At 46.9% G+C, this 21,090-nt stretch overlaps 1 protein-coding gene and 1 non-coding gene across 4 annotated transcripts in view; one reads left to right on the top strand and one right to left on the bottom strand.

Moving 5' to 3' along the window:
- Positions 1–737: 737 nt before the first annotated feature.
- The window catches only part of Nup214 (nucleoporin 214), a 90,110-nt gene continuing 69,757 nt past the window's right edge, over positions 738–21,090 (bottom strand). The window contains exons 30-36 of one of the 3 annotated variants that reach the window (XM_034494937.2): positions 18,725–18,795; positions 12,128–12,284; positions 9,485–9,637; positions 5,220–5,391; positions 2,101–2,240; positions 1,381–1,405; positions 738–1,005 (exon numbers count right to left, since the gene is read on the bottom strand). In XM_034494937.2, the coding sequence (XP_034350828.1) occupies positions 972–1,005; positions 1,381–1,405; positions 2,101–2,240; positions 5,220–5,391; positions 9,485–9,637; positions 12,128–12,284; positions 18,725–18,795 (752 nt within the window). In that variant the 3' untranslated portion in view covers positions 738–971. Of the gene's footprint in view, positions 1,006–1,380; positions 1,406–2,100; positions 2,241–4,246; positions 4,424–5,219; positions 5,392–9,484; positions 9,638–12,127; positions 12,285–18,724; positions 18,796–21,090 lie in introns of those variants that run through there. The other 2 variants (XM_034494938.2, XM_076928481.1) reach the window with 2 other exon arrangements.
- On the top strand, positions 13,082–13,189 carry LOC117704885 (U6 spliceosomal RNA). Its single transcript, XR_004606391.1, has one exon. It is a non-coding gene; the product is annotated as a U6 spliceosomal RNA (small nuclear RNA).

Below are 21,090 nucleotides of genomic sequence, written 5' to 3'. Positions count from 1 at the left end.
TGACAGATGGTTTCCACAGAGGCTTTGGTAGCACAGGACTCCACAGCCCAAGGAGCAGAGCATGCCAGCCGCCCCCCCCGAGATCATACACCCAGAGCATGCCAGGGCCCCCGAGATCATGCACCCAGAGCATGCCAGGGCCCCCGAGATCATGCACCCAGAGCATGCCAGGGCCCCCGAGATCATGCACCCAGAGCATGCCAGGGCCCCCGAGATCATGCACCCAGAGAAAGAAGCAAGTCACTAAAACGGACTTGCACACTGTCCAAGCCTGCAGCAACCTCCTGGTGATGTCCTCACAAGTGATGGGTACCAAACAGTGAAGGCGGTGGTGTTTGCAGGTCTCTGCAAACACTGAGTATGGAGACGATCAGCAGCCTGCCCTCCACTCCGAGGAAACTGACAGCAAATGCACAGCATCCAGGAGCAGAGACAGGGCAGCAGATGACAGGCAGCCTGGCTGCTGCCTCCTTGGTCTGTTTGCCATACCTTCTCAGAACAGGCTGTGAAGGAAGGCGCACTTTCCAAGTGCAGAGGTCCTCACAGGAGCCTGACAGAGAAGCAAAAGAACATGTGGCATAGACAGTAAGGTGGGGCCTCTGTAAGGTATCCACCGCATGCTGCCTCTTTCCCATGTAGAGGGCTCTACCCAGAATGCCACTGGGCAGAGTCCACTGGCTTGGCTTCCTCAAGCCATAGGAACTTCTCTGGTTGTGACCCAAATAAACTCACAGATGTCCTGTGCAGAACCAGCCCAAACACTTTAATAGCAGAAGAAAAACTTGATGTAAAATTTGAAAGCGGGGAACAGCCAGTTAGTTAAGCATTGCTGAGCTTTGGTCTCCAATGTTTCTTCCTGGCTGAGCGTTTTCAAGAGAACGTTCTTTTGACAGTCTGTTGCTGTGGGCCCTGGGAGGGTAGAGGGGTGTGCACAGGAGCTCACAGGAACTTGAGGGAATGCTGACGTCCGCTCAGCTTCTCCAGCCACCAAAGCCCTGGACAGACCTGCAAGAAGTGCAGGAGAGAATGTCAGCTCCTGCTCTAGCTGCACTTGCTCTTGTTGAGGTCAGGGAGGATCAACAGAGAAGCCTGGACTTGGGCCTGGAGCCTTCAGGCAGCAGGCAGCTGGAGACACTCCACAGAAACGAGGACAGTGTCTCCAAACCCTGCTGCCTGGAAAGCCAATCATGTCTTACACAGCCTCTGCGGCCCGGCTGGCAGCCCCAAACCAACACCTGCTGCTCAACCTCACCCTTCAGCACAGCTCTGAAAACCAAAACAGCAGATCACACAAGTCTAGTGAGGACGAGACTTCCCCCGCCCTGGGCCTTTTGGCTCTGAGTTAAGTGAGGGCAGACCACACGGCAGACAACTACTTACGAGTTAGATGATCCAAAGGTGAACGCTGAAAAACAGAAAGAAGTATGTCAGCGACGAGAGCCAAGGGCCTCTCAGCTAGGCTCTGTCCTGCATGTTTCCTGACAAGCCTTACCAGCCCTGCTTCTACGAGGTGACTGGGGGTACAGTCAGCTCATCCTCCTGAGCCACTGGCTCTATTGGGAGAGGCGTTACCTCACTATTTTGGACCTCAACTCTGGCTGCAGGTAAAGTCTGTGCACTGTCACCCTGTATTATTTTATGAGGAAAGCACAACTGTTTTTCTTTTTATTGCTATCAGTCTGATTCCTTTCCTTTCGCGAGCCACTGTAGGTCTGGCTCAGACGCCACACGGAGTTCTGAGCACCAGTTAGCTTCTGCAGCCAGTTCTTCGTTTGTTAAGAAGTCACGACTTTGCTGAGCTCTGTCTCAGTCTGTGTGAGGACAACACAGAACACACATATCTGCTCTCTGAAGACGCAGAGCACTGTACAAATACAGGACATGGGAGGGTCCTGCACCTTGTCTTTTGTCTCCAAGGCCTTGTAAGGCTGCCATTATCTGCACTTCTAAAATTCTAAGAGAAAGTGAACTTAGTAATTTCTTTGGATTTGTCAGAAATGGCACAATATTGCCAGTCTACCTAAAAGACGTTATTTTTTTTTGTCACCTCAGCTTTTAAGACACTTTCCTTTGGAGGAAAAAAGAACACAGCTGTTTTACCTCCTGTGCCTGATCCAAACCCAGAGAATCCACTGCTCGGGGTCCCGAAGCCCGAAGTCTGCTGGGACAAGGACCCAAAAGTGGGTGCGTTCTGACTGGCGAGGGTACCGAAGGACGCAGTGTTGCCACTGCTCCCGAACCTGGGTGCAGTGAGAAGGGGACAGGGTTAGTGTGGTCCTTGTCCTCATGCTGCCCACACACCTCACTCACTGTCACCAGTCTTAGATGCACCACACAGGATCTGTGGTGACAAGCTGGGGCTGAGCCGAGAGGAAAGCGGCTTCTAACCCAGAACAAGCCTTCACCTTGGCTCTGGGAAGGAAGACATCAGAAATGTAGTGCGAGACCCACCCCAGCGGGGACACGAGCCGTAAGCACTGACAGTAACTCCAGTCACTGAGAACCAAACCCAGTGCTTCCTGCTGCTCCCCGGACACCTTCACTCTCGGGCACTGAGTTATAGCCCTTCACCACCTGCGAGGCCATATCCTCCTGCCCACTCCACTTTGGCTCTGTCACTGCCGCTGCCTTGGGGACTCTATGTTGCCTAGGTTGGCCTCAAATACTCCTCCTGCTTCAGCCTCCTGCAGGCTGGTTTCATAAGCTGGTGCCGTGGAGTCTGGTGATTCTACTCATTTTATTATTTGCTGGAAATGCGCGTCAACACACTTGGTTATACAGTGTGGAAACATGAACGAAGGCTTCCTGAGTGCAAGCATCTCTCATTGGGCTACATGCCCAGCTCTCTACACACATTTTTAAGACTTTGCATGCATGCGTGTGTGTGTGCGTGCGTGTGTGGATGCGTGTGATACAGTGTGTGGTGCAGGTTAGAGGACAACATTAGAGAATCCAGTCTCCTTCTGTCCTGGAGTTGAGGCCCCCAGCTTTTGTGGGGAGCGCTTTCCCTTACCAAGCCTATCTGCTTTTAACGACGTGGTAAAGGGCCCTCTGTATCCAAATGCAGTCATCTTGTTTCCATCTTGTGTGTGTGAGGGGACACTTTCCAAGTTATTTCACTCAGAAGTGTGTTTCATAAAAAAAAAAAAATCAATAAATACAACAAAACAATGTAGAGATGGTATCATTTTCTCTCTCAGCTACCTCACCTAGAACAACCCTCATTCAAGGGTTCTCCCTCCAGATTTGGCTGACCAAATGGGGTTGAAGATATAACCAAAAACATTTTGAGGGGTTCAGTGGGGGCCTCTGAGAGGTTAGAGAGAGAGGAGTTGGTATTTCTTGGAAGAAGAAACAGGACCTGGGTAAACGCCCGTGTTACAATGGGAGCCTAGGCAATTCCAACCCTCATACACCAGGTCCTCTCCTGCACTGTGGTGACCTGAGATCTTTGTCAGGGTCAGAGTTAGGATGACACCATTGACCAGGCACAGAATTGTCTTTCCAGAGATTGTGCCAGGCAGTCACGATTACTAAGATAGTCTAGACACTCCTCTCACCTCCTCTGTGTGTGGATCAGCCTCAAGTGTCATGCTTTGGGAGCTAGCCACCTTACTTTTAGAGACAGGGTTTCACTGAGACCAGGGGCTGAGACTCATGTCTCCTCAGTAGGGGAACCCCAACCACTTGCTGCCCTGCTCAGCTTTTTATGTGGGTGCTGGGGACTGGACTCAAGTTTTCGTGCTTTTCTGCTATTTACTGACTGAATTACCTCCCCAGCTCTACGTTTACTTCTGTAGTATTACTATTTTGGCACAGGGTCTTCCTCTGTAGCCTATACTGGCTTCAGAGTCTACAACCCCCTTCTTCAGCATCTGGAACAGGTGCACATTACCCATGGAGGGAAATGCTAAGGACTGTCCTTAGGACTGTGAGGGTGCCCAGTAAGTCTCTACTACTGAGCTACACTTACAACCCCGAGGAGACTTCTCTACCAGTAAAGCAAACAGCTGCTTTCAAGTAATTTAACAAAACCTCAAGACTCCCAGTGTATACAGATGGAGTCCATCCAGAACTGTGCAAAACACAGGCTTAGAGAGCTTCTCAACTCTCTCTTCTGAAAGTTCTCTTTAACTGTTGTTCTTGGGAGTTTCCCAAGGAGAAATGACCAAGATTCCTTAGCTGGCACAAGAAATCTAAGGAGTCTCTGTCTTCTTGCATGCTCTCCCTGAGAGTTCTAGCACCCCTCTGTGGAGCCAAGTTTGCTAAGAACATGCTCTCCTTTCAGGATGAAGCTGCTGTTGCCTCATGTCTGACGCCCGTGTTACTCTTCTCCTTCAGATCTCTGTCTTCAGCTGAACACCGAGGACGGGAGCTTGTCTGGGCCTACTTCAGGCATCAAATCTCCTTCAAATGAAGGACTCTGCAGACATTACCATATATATTTAGTTGAGACAATATAGTGCAGCAAAGGCTATTTCTGTTCTTGGAGTTCTGGCAATCAGACTAAAATTCTAGGGCCATTAGAAGCAACCCCTGCTTCTTTTTGGTATTTTTCTAAACTAATTTTATCTTATGTACATTGTTGTTTTGCCTCCATGTACATTTGTATAAGGGTATCAGATCTTGGAGTTACAGACAATTGTGAGCTGCCAGGTGGGCGGTGGGATTTGAACCGAGGTCCCCTGGAAGATTGGTCAGTGTTCTTAACTGCTGAGCCATTTCTCCAGCCCTGCCACGGGGTTTTCTAATGAAGTGAATAGGATACACAGCAGCTGTTGACAGCCAAGAGAACAGCAGTCTTGAGTGGGAATTATCCAGTTGGTGTCCTGTGTTCTAGGACACATAGGAGTTGTTTGCTAAAGGCTAACAGGCGTCTCAAGAGGACAATCCTAACTTTTTCTTCAGGACTTTCTAATACAGCGACCACCTAAGACACAGGCCTGGCTGTAGCCAAACCTGGTCCAGAGAACAGGGTACCGATGACCTGCATGCCATGCACTGACGACGGCAATGGTGTGGCCAACATCTACTTATGATTTTAAGAACCAGCTTATAATGTGCCTTGTCCTAGAGAAAAAGGAATCTCCTAGCAACTTCTTTGTGTACTTAGAGGCAAGGCTTTCAGGTCACTGTCTAGTTCAGAGAATGTAAGAATGCCAGGCCCTGCTTGGGCTGGCACAAGTTTGTAGTTTTCCCAGATCCCGCCTGCAGCTTACCCGAATCCTCCTGCGCTGGCAGCCGCAGTACCCTCTCCGAACACTTTGCCTCCCGTCGAGCCCAGAGGGCTTGTAAAGGCTGGGGCTGAACCGAATGCTGGCACCCCTCCAAACCCAGGGGATCCCCCAAAAGTAGGAGGGCTGCCAAACACTGGAGCAGCACCGAAGCCACCTGAGCAAAACAGAGGCAAACAGAACAGGGAGAAAGAAAAGGAGACAGGAAAGAAGGCATCGAGCAGCCAGAAACCAAATCAAAAGAGGAGAAAGGGAGATAGGGCGTCAGTAATTCCAACACAAGAAGCCAAAAAGCACAATACCCCAACCTCAATCCCTCAGCCATACTGCTTCCCCCACTAGGAGCAGAGGGTCTGTGTCACTAAGAGTCTGAGCGTCCCAGTGCCCTCCCGAGGCAGATGGAACTTATCTCAAGGCCTGTTGAGAGCAAACCACCCCAAACTCTGCAGGTCCATCCCAGGTTGCTTTCTAGCCCCATGGTATCTGTGACTCCTCACAGAAACCCCACCCTCAAAGCTACTGTCTCCTAGTGTCTCGCCACAGCATTGGCATTACTGTTCACTACCACACACACTAGGCTCCTAGTTTCAGGGAAACCCAGCTAATAAAATTGGAGGTTCAAAGCCCCTTCCCTAGCAGAACCCATGAACTGGGTCACAACAGAAGCAGGGTGATACAGGCTGGGACCTAGCCACACACCTTCTATTTATTTACAGGTGGATGGCTGCAGGCCTATCACCAGTGCCCCTGACTCACGGCTTAGAGGAATTTTTTCAAGTGCTTTGTTTCTGCAGCTTCACTATAAAGCATGCTGACTTTCCTTTTGGATGAAGGCTACGGTGTGCATTTAACCAGATGTAAGACAGCTGTGAGGATGGCCTAAGTGCCCAGATCAGGACTCCAGGTCATTACAGCAAGATGGAGAGAACAGAACGGGGTCAGGTCCAGCACCAGGCAACCTCCTCTGACTGGTGGGAGACCATCTGTGAGTCAGTCCCCTGTTCCTGAGGTATCCCCAGACCTCCCAGATCTGCTCTAGTTCTGAGGTTCAGAAGAGAAAGGTAATGAGGGCATGCTGAGCCAGATGGAGAGGATACGCTCAGCCTAGGAGGCAGGGTCATCATGACTGACAGCAAGTCTCCTGCTCGAGAACTGGATCTGCTTTACCGTCCTCACGCCCCTGCTCTGCCACCGCCATCAGAAGATCAAATGGAGGGCACCAGCGCAGTCAGGTGAGCACGGCCAGGCGAGCCGTGGCTGCTACCTGCGCTTGAATTATGTGTCTATCTTCCACGGGGCTGCACAACTGAGGAGATAGTTTTGCCGTGGCTCGTGTTTAGGTTACCATTCTGTATTTTAAAACCTTGAGTGAAATTCCAGGCTGTGCTACAGAGACCGTTGGCTTACAAACATAAACAGAATGGAAAAAAGAAGTGCTAAAAAGCCACCGTCCTTTAATGATTTAAGCTGACCACAGATCTAGTTGCACTTTCTTCCTAGACAGACAAGGTTTCATCTCACACCTTGTATTCAATATTGTTTAGACTTCTTGCTGGAATGTGAGCAAAAAAATGAGAGGTTTTAATGACCCAGAAATTAACTTGGAGAGGAGCTGGCAAGAGAGCCAGCAGACAGACAGACAGGCACACACACAAAAGCAAAACAAACTTGGTGCATAGCTAATGAAATAGAATAGTTGCTTTGGTCTTAGTTCTGGGGTCAGGCAACTCCCTCCAAATGAGAGTAGGAGTCCAGCTGCAGACAAGTATCTGAACTAGCAACTGAGAAGCAGGTTTGCTGGCCATGCACTAAGGTCTCTGAGCCTCTCCAGGTGTGGTGGCAGCTGCATCATGGCAGCTCCTCTCCTCGCTAGCCTGGGCCCCTTGCTCCAGTGGGTCACCAAGCTCTCAGAATACCTTTTCATCTAACTTCAGCATGGGTAGGCGGTAGAGCTGGCATTGAAACCTGGCATGGCCCTGTCATGTGCCCTGCTCTCCTCTCTGTCACATGGCTTAATAACTGACGATGAACTACCTGCAGACCCCGGGCTGGCTGGCAGTGAGGCCATGGTGAGGTTCGTCTCCTGTCCTGCCCATGGTGGCCTCCAACAGTATTAGTTCGGATGCAGTTTTTACTGAAGGGAGGATGAGCAGACACACATTTTCAAAGGCTCACCCAACGGCTCATCCTGAAATTGCTCTTACAGTGAGAGAGGCTGATGCTGCCTCCTCTGAGCTGGAGGTCTGACTGATTTCTCACAGGCTCCTGAGCTCACATTCTCCCACTGAGTGCACCCCAGCCTTCTGTCCAAGTCCTTCAATCCACCTTCAGGACAGTGGCTCCCTGAGTACGTAGGTAAGCTGAGTGCAGGGTGGACATTCTCCTCTGTCTGCTCAGAGAGCTGGGTATGAACAGTAGGTAACCCTACCTGTCAGTCCTCACTCTGGGTGCTCACCAAATAGAAAAATCAGAATTTGGGGAAAAAAAATGTCTAGGTGGGAGGTATATTTTCTCTAAGACAGAAAACACATTCACCAGCTTCCAATCGGAACACAGAGCCACACCCCAAAACAGAAGAAGTAGTAAAGGAAACATCAGGTGCCTAAAAGATAGAGAAGGCTCAATGGTTAACAACAGAATGTTACATGTCCTTGTAATTAGAGCTAAAAGCTTTATGGCCTTTTCATTTTTAAGTTATTCTGTATTTATCTCCAAAGCAAAGCCGCACTGCCTATTTCTAGTCCCTTTCATTAAATTCTAGGGAAAAGGTGCTAAGAACTAGTGACCTAAGACCAAGCTGCGAAGCCAAGGTCTTAGAAATAGACACAGCACATTATCTAGAAGCCACTGCACCTCAGGGCCACCTTCTAATCTGGGTCAGCCACTCCAAGATCAGCCTCACCTCCTCAGGCAGGAAACTATTCAAAACAGGCCATCCATCCAAGGGCAAACAATCCTGCCCACTCCCCGAGGGAGACGGACTGCTAGAGGCTTCCTCTCTGCAGCACTGTCCTGCCCGTTCCCAAGACCCTTAATCCAGTCTCCCACCAACAGGACCAGCATTGCAGGCAGCGACAAACCACAGACAGGCAGATGACAGAAATTAAGAATGTGTTTCATGGAGCGGGAGAGATGGCTTGGCAGTTAAGAACAATGGCTGCACTTTCAGGACCTAGGTTCGATTCCCACACCCATGTAGCAGCTCACAACCATCTGTAATTCCTGTTCCAAGGGACCAACACCATGTTCTGACCTCTATGAATACCAGACATCCACATGGTGCACAGATACACATGAAGGCAAACAATCACACACATAAAATAAACAAACATTATATAACACATTTCATATTAATGCATATTGTTCTTTTTAAGACCTTTAATGGAAAGTATATAAAAATTATTTAAAAGTTAAAATCGATGTGTATTTCTAGTAAAAGATTAAAAGGATAGCCTAGACCCATGATCCCAGTGTCCTGGAGGTTGAGGCCAGAGGATCATGAATTCAGAGCAGCTTTGTTTGTATAGGGAGATCCTATCTCAGAAAACCACACTCCAACAAAAGCCTAGAACAGTGACTGGGATGGGAAAGGCCATGCAAGGATGAGAGTCTGAGCCTTGAGTGCTGTGGGACTCTAAGAGCCCTGTGCTGCAGGAGGCTCCCAGGTACACACTTGACTTATTTCCTGCCAGGTTCCTTTACTTTCCCCCCCCTTCTTTTCAGGGTCTCACATTGTAGACCAAGCTGGCCTCAAATTCAGAGAGATATGATCTGGCTCCAACTGATAGAATTATAAGCATGCACCATGTTGGATTGATTTTTTTACAATTGTTAAATATTTTGATAGCCTTCCTTTAGAATATTAAATTCTTTCAAGTGCTATATTACATATCTCCTCTTTATAAAGGACATTGTTTTGTTTTATTTTTGTAGACAGGGCCTCATTCTGTAGACCAGGATGTCCTTGAACTCATTGATCTGCCTGCCTTTGCCTCTGGAGAACTGGGATTAAAGGAGTGTGCCACCACATCTCATTTCTGTCTTTAAAAAAAGCATGTCTTATGTATTAGAAATGCAGCAGATTCTCAATAAATATAAAAATACATTAGAGCACCAAGTCACTTCTTACTGTAATCCCAGCCCCTTGAGATAAGTACCCAAGGACACTGTCTCCAAAGGAGGTACCTTACATAAGCTCACTCGCCACTCACACAGGCACACAGACAAGCATGGGTCATCTTCTGGGTTACCTGTTTTATTTGGAGTGGAAAATCCAAAACCTTGGGATGCCACACTCCCACCGCCAGAGCTGAATGTGCCAGCAGGCTTCTGTTCCCCAAAGGATGAGCTGCCAAACCCTCCAAATGTCTTAGCTCCGCTGTTTCCAAACAGATTAGAGGTATCTAAAGGGAGAAAGAATAGGTGTGAGGAGTCTGAATAGGAGGGAGGAATCCTCAGTTACTGCTCAGATGACAGACAGGAGTTATCAGCTGAGTTTCTGGACAGGAACAATGGCACAGCCCAGCATCCAGGGGATGCTCAGATGATGAGTCTGAAATCACTGGCACTCATGAGCAGGCCTTCTTGGTGCAGCTCTACAAAGAAAACTAAAGGGTAACAGAGGCCTCCCAGTAGCCCTCCCAGAGATCTTGGGTCCACCAAGTGACCAGCTGCTTGCCTCAGTGCTTAAACTTCTATACAACAAGGCCAGATTGCATCTCTCTCATGTCAATCTACAAGAATCGGAGTTAGAGTAGAGTCTGGTCTACCATGGGGCTGCCAGCATGCTGGCTGCTGCCTGAGTTGTGCAGAGTCCTGCCACTGTCATTGACCTGAGGGGGAGAGAGGTGGAGCCAGGAATAACCCCCACATCTTTACAGTGTTTGGTTGACTATATTTTGTTGAAATTTGTTTATACCCATGACAAGGCAGGGAGAGAAGCTGCTATGGGTAATGGTGTGAAAATTATTATTTTTTTTTAAAGCTAGAAGAATTTTTTAAATGCTTTCACCATGAAGAAATGGTCAATGTTTCAAAAACATTGTTCCTTGGATGTGAACACATGTGTAGACATATGCATGTATGTGTGTACACAAGCATCACACTATACCCCATCGGTAGGCACATTTTTCACACAATCAGCTAAAAACAAAGATCCCTTTGCCCCACACTACCATGGAACAGACTGAGGTTTGCAGCCAGGCCTAGGCTAATTACTGGATAGCTCTGTGACCACAAGGAAGGACTCAGCTACCCTAGGTCACAGTTCCCTGACATCCTGTGGCCCTCACAGTGGGCAACGGACAGCAGGTGCTCAGGAGAGGAGAACAGCAGCACGCAGCCCCACCATTCAACCCAGTTGCTCTAGAATGAGGCAGAGGATTATCTGTGTCTCCCCATGCTAGTAGTCTGTAGCTTGATTAACTGACTGTGTATGTACATGTATGTAGGCATTCCTGTGTTACAGCATACACCTTATGGTCAGTTCATTCTTCCCACACGTGGTTCTAGGTAACAAACTCAGGATGCTGGCCTTGGTGGCATGTGCCTTTATTCCCAGAACCATCTCACTGGCCTGGATTTACTTTATTTTACTTTTAAGGCAAGAGTCTCACTGTGTGGCCCTGATTGGCCTAGAACTTGCTTTTAGAACCAGGCTGACCTTGAACTCAGATCCACTTGTCTTGGGGATTAAAGGCAGGAGTCAACACAGCTGGCTGTTGGCCCAGCTTTTAAAAACATGCTAAGTAAATATCTTGGTAGATGGAGTGTGCTTCATAGTAATTTTTCCCTTACGTAGGAATCAGCCAGTCACCAACTACTCTTTGTGGAGCCAACCAAAGACTGATACTTTGGGATAACAGAGACAAGTAAAACTAGTACTTACTCTGGACTTCTATCCTATAGGTCTCATAGGGCCCCTTTAGTTTCATACTTGGCAAAACCACCAACAACATCTAGCATCAAGATCTGACTCACTCCAAATGAAATCTAACATAAAGAGCACTAGAGAGGTCAGGTTCCAGCTTTCTGCAGGTCTGAAGTCACGAACACAGGTCTGATGCACTCAGAGGGGCTCCCCTAGAGCCTCACCCAGGCTCCTCTCCAGGGGAGCTTCCTCAGAAGCGGCCATGGAGGGAACCTTTTGCAGGTTCCAGGTTTGAAACAAATGACCTTCCCATCCCAACACATCCTCTTCAGGTTCAGCATGTACAGGACAATGATAACTCAGTGTCAGGATGACACTTGACAACAGGTCCTTATGGGTGACAATGCACACACGGTGCTGAGTCTCAAATGACTTTAGAGTCTAACAGCCTGACTTTGGAAGTGGAAGCAGGTAAGGCAAGAATGGCAAGAATACAACTTCCCATCCACAGCAGCAGTATACAGCACCTTCCACTTCCCACCGTGACACACAGATCAACACAGAACATGAGAAGTCGGCTGGAGAAAAAGGTGCTAGGAAGTCCAACTTCAGGGGAAACGGCAGCAGAGGAAAGTGATGAGAACCACGCAGGCGCGAGCCCACACTAGTGTACTTCAGTGTAGAGGAGCCAGCTAAGCGGAAGCCCTGTGCCCCTGTGGGGGCTCATGGCTGTTGTCTGCCACACTGCCTTCAGGCAACCTCAGGGTAGGAAACAGAGTGAGCTTGGTCTTGGGAGAGAAGACAGAAGCAGCCTGTCACACTCATCTGTCCCCAAAGCTCTGCTATCCTTTCATGGATAGAGGACATCTTATTAAAACAAAAATATACCCCAAAGCAGAGCAGTGTGGGCACAGAACTTTTCTAGCTTCCCCCCTTTCTGTATTTGTTTCTGAAGCTTTGACAATACCATAGAATGACAGTGACATTGGAGGATCAAGGAGCTGGAAAACTCTTCTCGACTTACTCGGGGTAGCTGTCGATCCAAAGCCCCCACTGGCCGAGCTGAACGGGTTTTTGCTGGCAGCATCCTGGCTGGGTTTTCCTCCAAGGCCACTGAAGAAGCCGCCCCCTCTTGTAGCATTTCCAGACCCAAACACGCTGCCACTGGAAGTAGATGACTGCTGAAAACCAAAGGGGGTTGGGCAGGGGAACAGAAAGCAAGAAAGGATGAGAGATTATCAGAACACTGCAGGCACGGCCTGGCTGGACAGGCCCAGGTCAGGGCAGATGGGAAAAGCAAGAGGACTCTCTTCGGCGCTGGAAGAGCGACTCCAACAGCTTCAGGAGAGGGTGATTCTGGAAGACTTCTACAAATGTGAGGTTCTTCGGTTTCTGAATTTAGAGTAGGTGGGTGCTCAACCCTTATCTGCCATGCTACCTGCACTGTCTGACTCAACACCAGGGGCAGGGAAACCAAGCAAATCCACCAAATCCAAGTTTGAAAACAGGGAGAAGCTACGGTGTCTTCACTAGTATTAGGTGAAGCCCTCAGCAATGATTAGTGATTTACAGGTATTTCTCTCCACTTGTGCACTTATAACTCACAATGACTTGCCCAGTGCTGCAGAGAGCAGCCTAAGTTCGCCTCACTGCTGAAATGACCACTGTTGAATTGCATCCATGCGTTCAGAGGATGCTTCTAACTTGGGCACATGCTGACTCAGAGCTGCACCAAGCACTAGGCACTCGCTTTCTGTTGAGACACCGGTGCTCTCAGAGACCAGCTTGTGGTTTGGGGGATGCTCTTACTAGTTAAGCTGACACTGGCTGCTGATGCAGAGCAAGGCAGGCTTCAGGAAAGGGCAACAGTGCAGAGGAACAGTGGGGCTGCCAGCTGAGGGGCACAGTGGTGTTGTCCATCCCTCCTGGGAGACAGAAACCTGCCCACTTCAAAATGGTGGGAAATGAACTGCACCCAAGTGCTCGCCTACGCATACTATGTACTAAAGTTAGAATGATACAGAGAACTTTAGCATGGCCCCTGTGCAAGGACAACATACAAATTTGTGAAGTGTTCCCTACTTAACAAAAGACCTGCACGTGAAACAGCTCCTGCTCAGACACAGCTGCCAGCACCACTGTTGTAGCTACACTGCTTGGACTATCTGCAGCTCAGCTTCTATACAACTTGTGTTTGTACAGCACTGGCCCAGATCCTTAATTTCTGCTTACAAGCTGAGCGATCTGTCCCGAGCCAGCATCTCTGAACGTTCTCCTCCCCGCAGCCCCACAGTGTCTCTGCTGCTCTGCATAGAAAACCAAGTGTGGTCTTAGAGCAGTACACCTAATTCTACTGGATAGTTCCCACCCTTAAACTTCTTTAAAAATTGTGATCATGGATAAGCACTGATGGCCTTTGCAAGGGCAGGAACCACGACAACTGAAGCATAAATCCAGTGTCCCTAACCTCCACGCATCAGGCTGGGACATAGGAAACCATCAAATACGAACATGCTGCTCTAGAAAATCTAATGCTCGCAACACAGCTTGAGTGGCCATCCACAGAATAAGCAGAAGCGAGTAACTCACTCACTTTCTGTCCCAGTGGTCATTTTCTAATGACTGGAGTGGATATGAATCAAAGTCCAAAGCTAAGTTTCTGTAGCTCTCCCTTCTGCCTCAGGCAGGAGACTCAAACTCCATGCAGATCAAGACTGCTTCCTAAACATGTTTCTCTGCTGAGACTCCATCCACAGCTATCAGTATTGTCCAGCCAACTCTGCAGCTGAGGTTATTTTAAAGTCTTTGTCTTCACTCTGATATCTGGATCCTCATGAGTTGATTGGCTGTATTATAAATGGTTGTAGGGTGTTCCTATGTGGCCCAGGCTGCCTTACCTCCCGTTGTTGGAGAATAGCTCACCCAGGCACTCTCCCTTGTATACTAGACCTTGCACTGAAAGGATAGCAGTGATGGAGCTATCCTTGTGTTGCAAAGAGGGATTTTCTTGTCTGAGGACCAGGAAGGACATCTATTCATGGTGCTATGTTCACTCTGGCTGGTACTGGACTGTCTCCCTCAGCCTTCAGTCTGTCTCAGCCTGTCTGCCTCTTAGCTGAGCTGGAGCAAGGTCGTTAGTGAAGGCAGAACTAGGTAACCACGAAGGCTCCTTTGGTGTTTTAGGCCTTGCTTTTCTTAGAGAAGGTGTGTGTGTTGAGGAGTGGGCGGACTCTTAGGGGGTATCTGTACATGTTTATCTTCTAACCCAAACTGCTATATAATTTGGCACAAGAAATACAACGACTTCAAATTTAAGCCCAAAAGGAGTTTTAGCATGTCACTATCAATTTTTAAAACTAATGGCAAAATAAATAGCAATGTTGGCATTTGGATCATATGTAGCCCCCCAAAGCATTGATTACACCTAGTGTTCCACAACTACCACCAGAACTCAATAGCCCTAGCTGAAACATTGTTAACTGTTAAACTATGGCTTCTCGTTCTTTCTTCCTGTAGTCCAGTGGCTTTCAACCTGGAGAATCAAACCACCCTTTCACAGGGGTCGCCCAAGACCAATGAAGAACTTAGATATATGTTTTAAATTACGATTCACAATAGTAGAAAAGCTATGAAGTAGCAACAAAATAACTTTACAGTTGAGGCTCAGCACAACCTGAGGAACTGTAGTAAAGGGTGGTGACATTAGCAAGGTCGAGAAACACTGCTTTAGCCCATGTCTGTTTCAACCTGCTTTGATGAATTTACACACTGAGGTATTTAATACAAGTAGAGCCATCCAGTTCTATCCTGTTGCAGCTGGCTTATTCTGCTTTGCCCATGTTATTCATGTGTAGCACGAACCAGAACTTCATTTCATTTTATGGCTCAATAATGTTCCCCTGATGTACAGTCCAGTTTGCCTACTCACTCATTCACTGGCACACTTCATCTACAGTGCACACTGGCATACAAGTCTGCTGCAGTTCCTTTTTTCAGTTCCTTTGGTTATAACCTTGGAGTCAAAACTGCTGGGTCATGTGGCAGAAGTACTATTAGCCTTTGAGGAGGCCTCAGACTAAATTCCACAATGACTGTATAACTAAATAGAACCACCAGCAACATATGAATCTCTCCATGTTCTCAACAATGTGCTATGTTTTAAAGTAGCAAGTTATTATCTGCTGAATTCATTTATTTTTATTTATTTATTTTTTTGAGACACAGCTTTCTCTATGTGGTCCTGGCTGTCCTGCAACTAAGCCTCTACAGACCAGGCCTGGAACTCAGAGATTCACCCATCTCTGCCTCTCAAGTGCTGGGATTAAAGGCATGTGCCATCACTGCCCACATCGCCCAGCCTGCTGCAATTTTATTCCCCAATGTTTACTGTAGTTTTCGTCTTTCCTCATGTTCACTGGCCATTTATACCACTGCCAGCAGCTACCGTTCTCAATCTTTGCAGTCCCCAACTCTCTGGAATCAGTTCAACAGGTTGTCTGCCACCTTCCCTCCTTTAGGGAAAACAAGTTTTGAAAGATGAGCCGAGCAACACCTTCTGCCCACATGCTCTTCTAAAGCAACAACAGGCATCTAATTGTCCTCTTGGACTTGAGGCCGTGTCAGGAAAGAACGAAGCCTCTGTGTTTGGGAGAGATCTTGGAGGCTCTGTAGCGGCAGTTCTTAATCTGTGCCTTTGAGGATGCCACCAGATATTTATGATTTATAACAGTAGCAAAACTAGTTATGAAGTAGCCTCAAAAGAATTCTACAGTTGGAGTCAGTGCAAAATGAGGAATTGTATTCAGAGGCTGCAGCACCGGGAAGGTTGAGAACCGCTGATCTACAGCCTCCACCATGTGCAAAGACAAGATCGACAAGATCGGAGAGAGGCCAGAGGTAGGTGTGACAAAGCAGTGAGCCTTCTGGACATCCAGCCTCCTATTCCTCCAGCAGCCACCGAAGCTACTGTGACACAAAGGCAAGCCAGCACACTGCATTCTGAGTTATGGTATACAGAACCCAAGAATGCCATGGATGACCAGCATGGCTAATTTTATTGACTGGTATGAGGTGATTTGCTATGAAACCCTTGGAATAAGTTTTGTTCACATCACCTTTTGTCCCCATCTTGGCAATTCATGATGTGAGTGAATGTCTACACGCTTTCACATGTTAGCCAGTCAGGACTACTCCTCACCACCTAGAAACTAATCACACCACACTCCCTGGGAAAAGTGGGCAAACATACTCCCTAGGGAGGAGAACAAAACACGAAGTTTTGTCTCTGTGTCAACCACCCACACTGGCTGTCACTGCTTGCTTCCATAGCTGGGTCCACTGAGCTTGCATCTACCTGAATGTTGATAAATATTCCGGTCATTTTAGTTTTAGACTACTATAAAAATGTGACCAGTATTCTACTGCTAATCCACTAACTTATCAATCAAGCCTTGAAACTTACTTTTTAGGCCACACAGGTCCTCATCTAAACTGTGATCCTCCTGCCTCAAGCTTCTCAAGTAGATGGCATTGCAGGCCTGCACCACAACACCTGGCTGAACATGATTTTTAATTTTTATTTTCTTCCCTTTGAACATAAACATTTTAAAGGGTATTTCATTTATATATATGTGTGCGTGTGTGTCCCACACAGGGAGGTCAGAGAACAAGTCTTGGGAATATGTTCTTTCCTACTATGTAGGTTTCAGGGATCAAACTCGGGCCATCAGGTTGGCAGTGAATACTTTTATCCTTGGAGCCATCTTGCTGGCCCTGACTACGACATTTCTCTTGTAACTTGGTCCGTATGTACAAACATTTGTCTAAAGAATAACTCTAGGTAGTTCCTTTACCAGATTATACCAAACTATTGTCCAAGCTTGGTGACCCATTTATGCTCCCATTAGGAGCATGTGTGTGTCCTGAAACATACTGGACATTCATCTGTGTGTTCAGTGTTTTCCTCAATAGCTTCTCTGCTATTCTACTTTTTTGAGACAGGGTCTCACTGAACCTGAAACTTACTCACTGGGTAGGCTGCCTGGCCAGGAAGCCCTGGAGAGCTTCCTGTCTGCCTTTGCCTCTCAGACGCTGGGGTGTCTAACACACACAGCAGCTGCCCAGTGTATCCCTCTGGCCTTCTGACTTTGCAGTGCTATCAGTATGTCTGTCTGTGGTTTAAATCGTATTACTAATCACGCTGACCATCTTTAAGTCTACTGGTTACCTATCCCTTAGTAATTTTTAAAAATTACATTTACTTACTGTTACATGTGTGCCAGAGTCATGACAAGCTTGTGCAGATGAGAGGACAAACTTGGTGAAATCAATTCTCTGGTTCTACCATGTGGGTTCCAAAGAGCGATCTTGAGGTCATTAGCTTTGACAACAAGTGCCTTTACCCTGCTGGGACTCTCCTTTAATTTTTTTCTTTCTGTGATGAGTGATATTGATTTACTCATTTTTAGTTTGAGACAGATCTCACTATGTACAAGCTGGTTCAAATTTAATTATGTAACACAACCTGGTTTCGAACTTGCAGTGATCCTCCTGTCTCCACTTCCCGAGTTTTGGGATTATAGGTAATGTGCTATCATGTCTAGTTTATTTCCTTTTTTTATATTATGGTAAAATAAAACATAAAAATGACCAATCTGGCTCTTCCTACTTCTTGTGTGTATAGTGTATGAACAATTTGCAGGAGTTCCCTGCTTCTGTTTCTTGATTCCTGGAGCTCACACTTACGTCACAAGCTCCTTTAACCACTGAGCTACCTTGCAAGCCGAATTTCAGTTTTGAAATTATTTTTGGGATAAGATATTGCTACTATGTAGTCCAAACTGACGTTGAACTTGTCTGGTGATCCTCCTGGCCTGACCTTATGAGTTCTGGAACTGCAGTCTCTAGTAATGATGGCACTGTACAACAGCACTGTCTTTGACCTATTCTGTTTCTCTTTTAAATAATTTTTATCATGCGAGTGCACATGTGTGAGCATGACCCTGCACCCACCGGGTCCTCATACCAGCCCTAATCTTTTGTTAAGTTCAAATTTTCCATATGAAAAGCTTACTGAATCCTGACAAATGTCTGGCATTCTGTGAGGTCAATGCTCTAGACAGCACACACTCTCAGTGCTTCACAGGGTTCCTGCAATTCCTCTCAAGAGAGCAGTGTTAGAACTGCTGTGCCCTCAGGTGAGCCTGCCTGCCCTAGGCATTGAGGGTAAGCACTGTAGTGGGTTTCCCTCTCTACACATCAGCACAGGCTGGGACAGGGCACTGCCCAAGAGCGACCCATACACTAGAGATTCTCTTTAATCAGCACAGAGTCTTCTTGTGTGCTAGTGCATGCTTTAATGCCAGCATTCTGGAACTGAGGATCTTTGAGTTTGAGGCCATCCTGGTCTACAGTACAGAGTGAGTTCCAGGACAGCCAGGGATACACAGAGAAATCCTGTCTGGAAAGAATCAATCAATCAAACAAACAAAAACAAAAAGAAACCCCAGAAGTGTATGTGGTCGTTTTCCAGCCTGTACCCTGAGCATAAACTGAGTCTATTACATTGGGGAAAAGACTAGATAAGATGCTCACACAAATAGAGACACTCATGTATACTCACCTGGCCAAAGACTGATCCACCACTACTGGCTGCTTGACCAAACACAGAACCAGTATTACTAGACCCAAAACCTATAAGACACAAAGACAAAGATTCAATTTGGAGAAATCATTTTTAACATCAAAATTAAACCCAAACCAAATCAAAACACCCACATCCTTTAGATGTGTTATGAATGTCACTGTGAGCAAAAGCCATCATCACTGGCCTTCTGCAGGGGGGATCTTATCCTATATGCTCCATCCAGAACTAACCCGCTGGAAAGAAAAGATGGGCCTATTTATGCAGCCGTGGCATGAATGTATGAAGTAACCAATCACTTTCTGCTTAGAGGCCTGCTCCTGGAGGGAATTTATTCCCGGCACTGTCAACAAGCTGGTCAAAAGCCCAGGCTGACAAGGCCATAGACCCTCAGGAAGAAGGAAGAAGCTATTATTGTTGTTCTGAGAAATAGACAACTCCAATTTCTCTTTGAATACTTGCAATTATACCCACAGATTAACGCTGTCCTCAGTCTTGGTCAGAGGCTTTTTGTAGTGGGCAGTTGGTTCACGAAGAGACTGCTAATTGTGCTGAAACTAAGTGACTACCCTAAGTTGGACTAAAGGCTCCCAGAACACCATGGAAGACAGAGCAAGAAGTATAAAGAATTTAAGACATGACAATCAGAGGGAAGGGAGTGAAACCGTTTTGTAAACTTGACATGGCGGTTGTGCTCACGGACTCACAGCAGCAATGATTACCTGCCTGTAACTGTCCAGAATGAATGGGGAGGAACACGTAAGGCCCTACCCCTAGTTGAGGACCTACTGGTAGTTGGCTACTGGGGTGGGGGGTGGGGTCACTGTTCTTCAGAAGTGTATTTATGGGTAAGTTGTTTGTGATCCAGTAAGCAATCCCATATCTATGTTCATAAAAGCTAATCAAACTATGAAACTCAGTCAGTCATTAAAAAAAGAAAAGAAACAGAAAGCAGGAGGGGGTTGCTGGGAAGAAGAGAGGAGGAAAAAACAGGGGATGGAGATATGTGTGATTCTGATCAAAATATGTTACATACATGCATGCACATACACAGAAATGTCAGTATATTAACAATTTTTTAAAAAAACGTTTCCCCACTGAGGAAATGGAGAAAATTCGATGTAAACATAGCTGTTCTTGTGTATCCATAAGGGATTAGTTCTAGATCTCTGAGGATTCCCAGATATAAAATCTGAGGATGTAGCAGTCTCTTTGATGACATGGTGTGGTGTGGTGTTTGAACCCGTGTGTCCAGACTCCCACATATCTGCCATCATCTTGGGATGACTTGTGGTAAAACTGAAGCACACTGGAGGGCTACGTCAACTAACTGCTACTTTGTACTGCTGAGGGACAGTGACAAGAAAAAGTGTACATGGTCACTACAGACTTTTCCTAATTATTTCAATCCAAGGGATTCCAATCAAGGCAGGCCACGCCTGCAGGTACAGAACCCATACATGTGGAGGGCCAACTGCAAGGCCCTTACCTCACTGTTAGCATTTTAAAGCAATATAAATTTTGATGTCCCTAGGATTGAAGTCTTCTCTCCTACCAGGTGGTGGAAACTGGCAGGGTGGCACACCCTCACAATCTTGGCTAACAAGAGTACTTTCCAGTGATCTACACTAGGAATCTTTCTCCCTGATCTACATACACTCAAGCACTGGATTCCATCAGGGTGGATTATCTTCTGCCAGGTACAACTGGAAGTGAGGCAAGTGAGGCAGGCCTATAACTAAGGGGGTCAGGTGGGGTTTCCAGCTCATTTCTGGAGCTAATTAGAGAGGTGAGAACAGACAAATGTTAATTCCTCAACTAGTCCTGGATGTCAGCCCCAGGATCTATCCAAGCACTATGTTTAAACAAGACCTACTGTGTCTTTACAGTTGTTTTGGTAAGAATTTAACACTTGTTAAAAAGAAGGAAAACATTTCCTTTTAACAAAATTACAAGTTGTTTTGAATAAATTATCACTGAAAAAATGAATCAGCAATTACAAGCAATCCTGCCTACCAAGAAACCACTGATATTTTGTTTCTTCTGGAACCTAACTGCTAAAGAATTCTTCTCTGTGTGTGTATTTTTTCTTCTTTTTCCTGTGTAGGGTCTCTCTGTGCAGCCCAGGCTGTCCTGGTACTCCATCTGTAGACCAGGCTGGCCTTGAACTCCCTGAGATCCTTCTGCCTCTGCCTCTTGAGTGCTGGGATTAGAGGTGTGCACCATGACTGCCTGGCAGGAATTACCTTTCATAAAGTAACCACTAGAAAGCCCAAACTGGAACATACCTCCACAGTACCATGTCCACTAGGAACTTTTAGAAGTAAAAGCAGATGCTAAGATTG

The sequence above is a fragment of the Arvicanthis niloticus genome, chromosome 2 (genome assembly GCF_011762505.2).
Source record: "Arvicanthis niloticus isolate mArvNil1 chromosome 2, mArvNil1.pat.X, whole genome shotgun sequence".
NCBI lineage: Eukaryota > Metazoa > Chordata > Mammalia > Rodentia > Muridae > Arvicanthis > Arvicanthis niloticus.
This window is presented reverse-complemented; position numbering and strand designations above follow the sequence as displayed.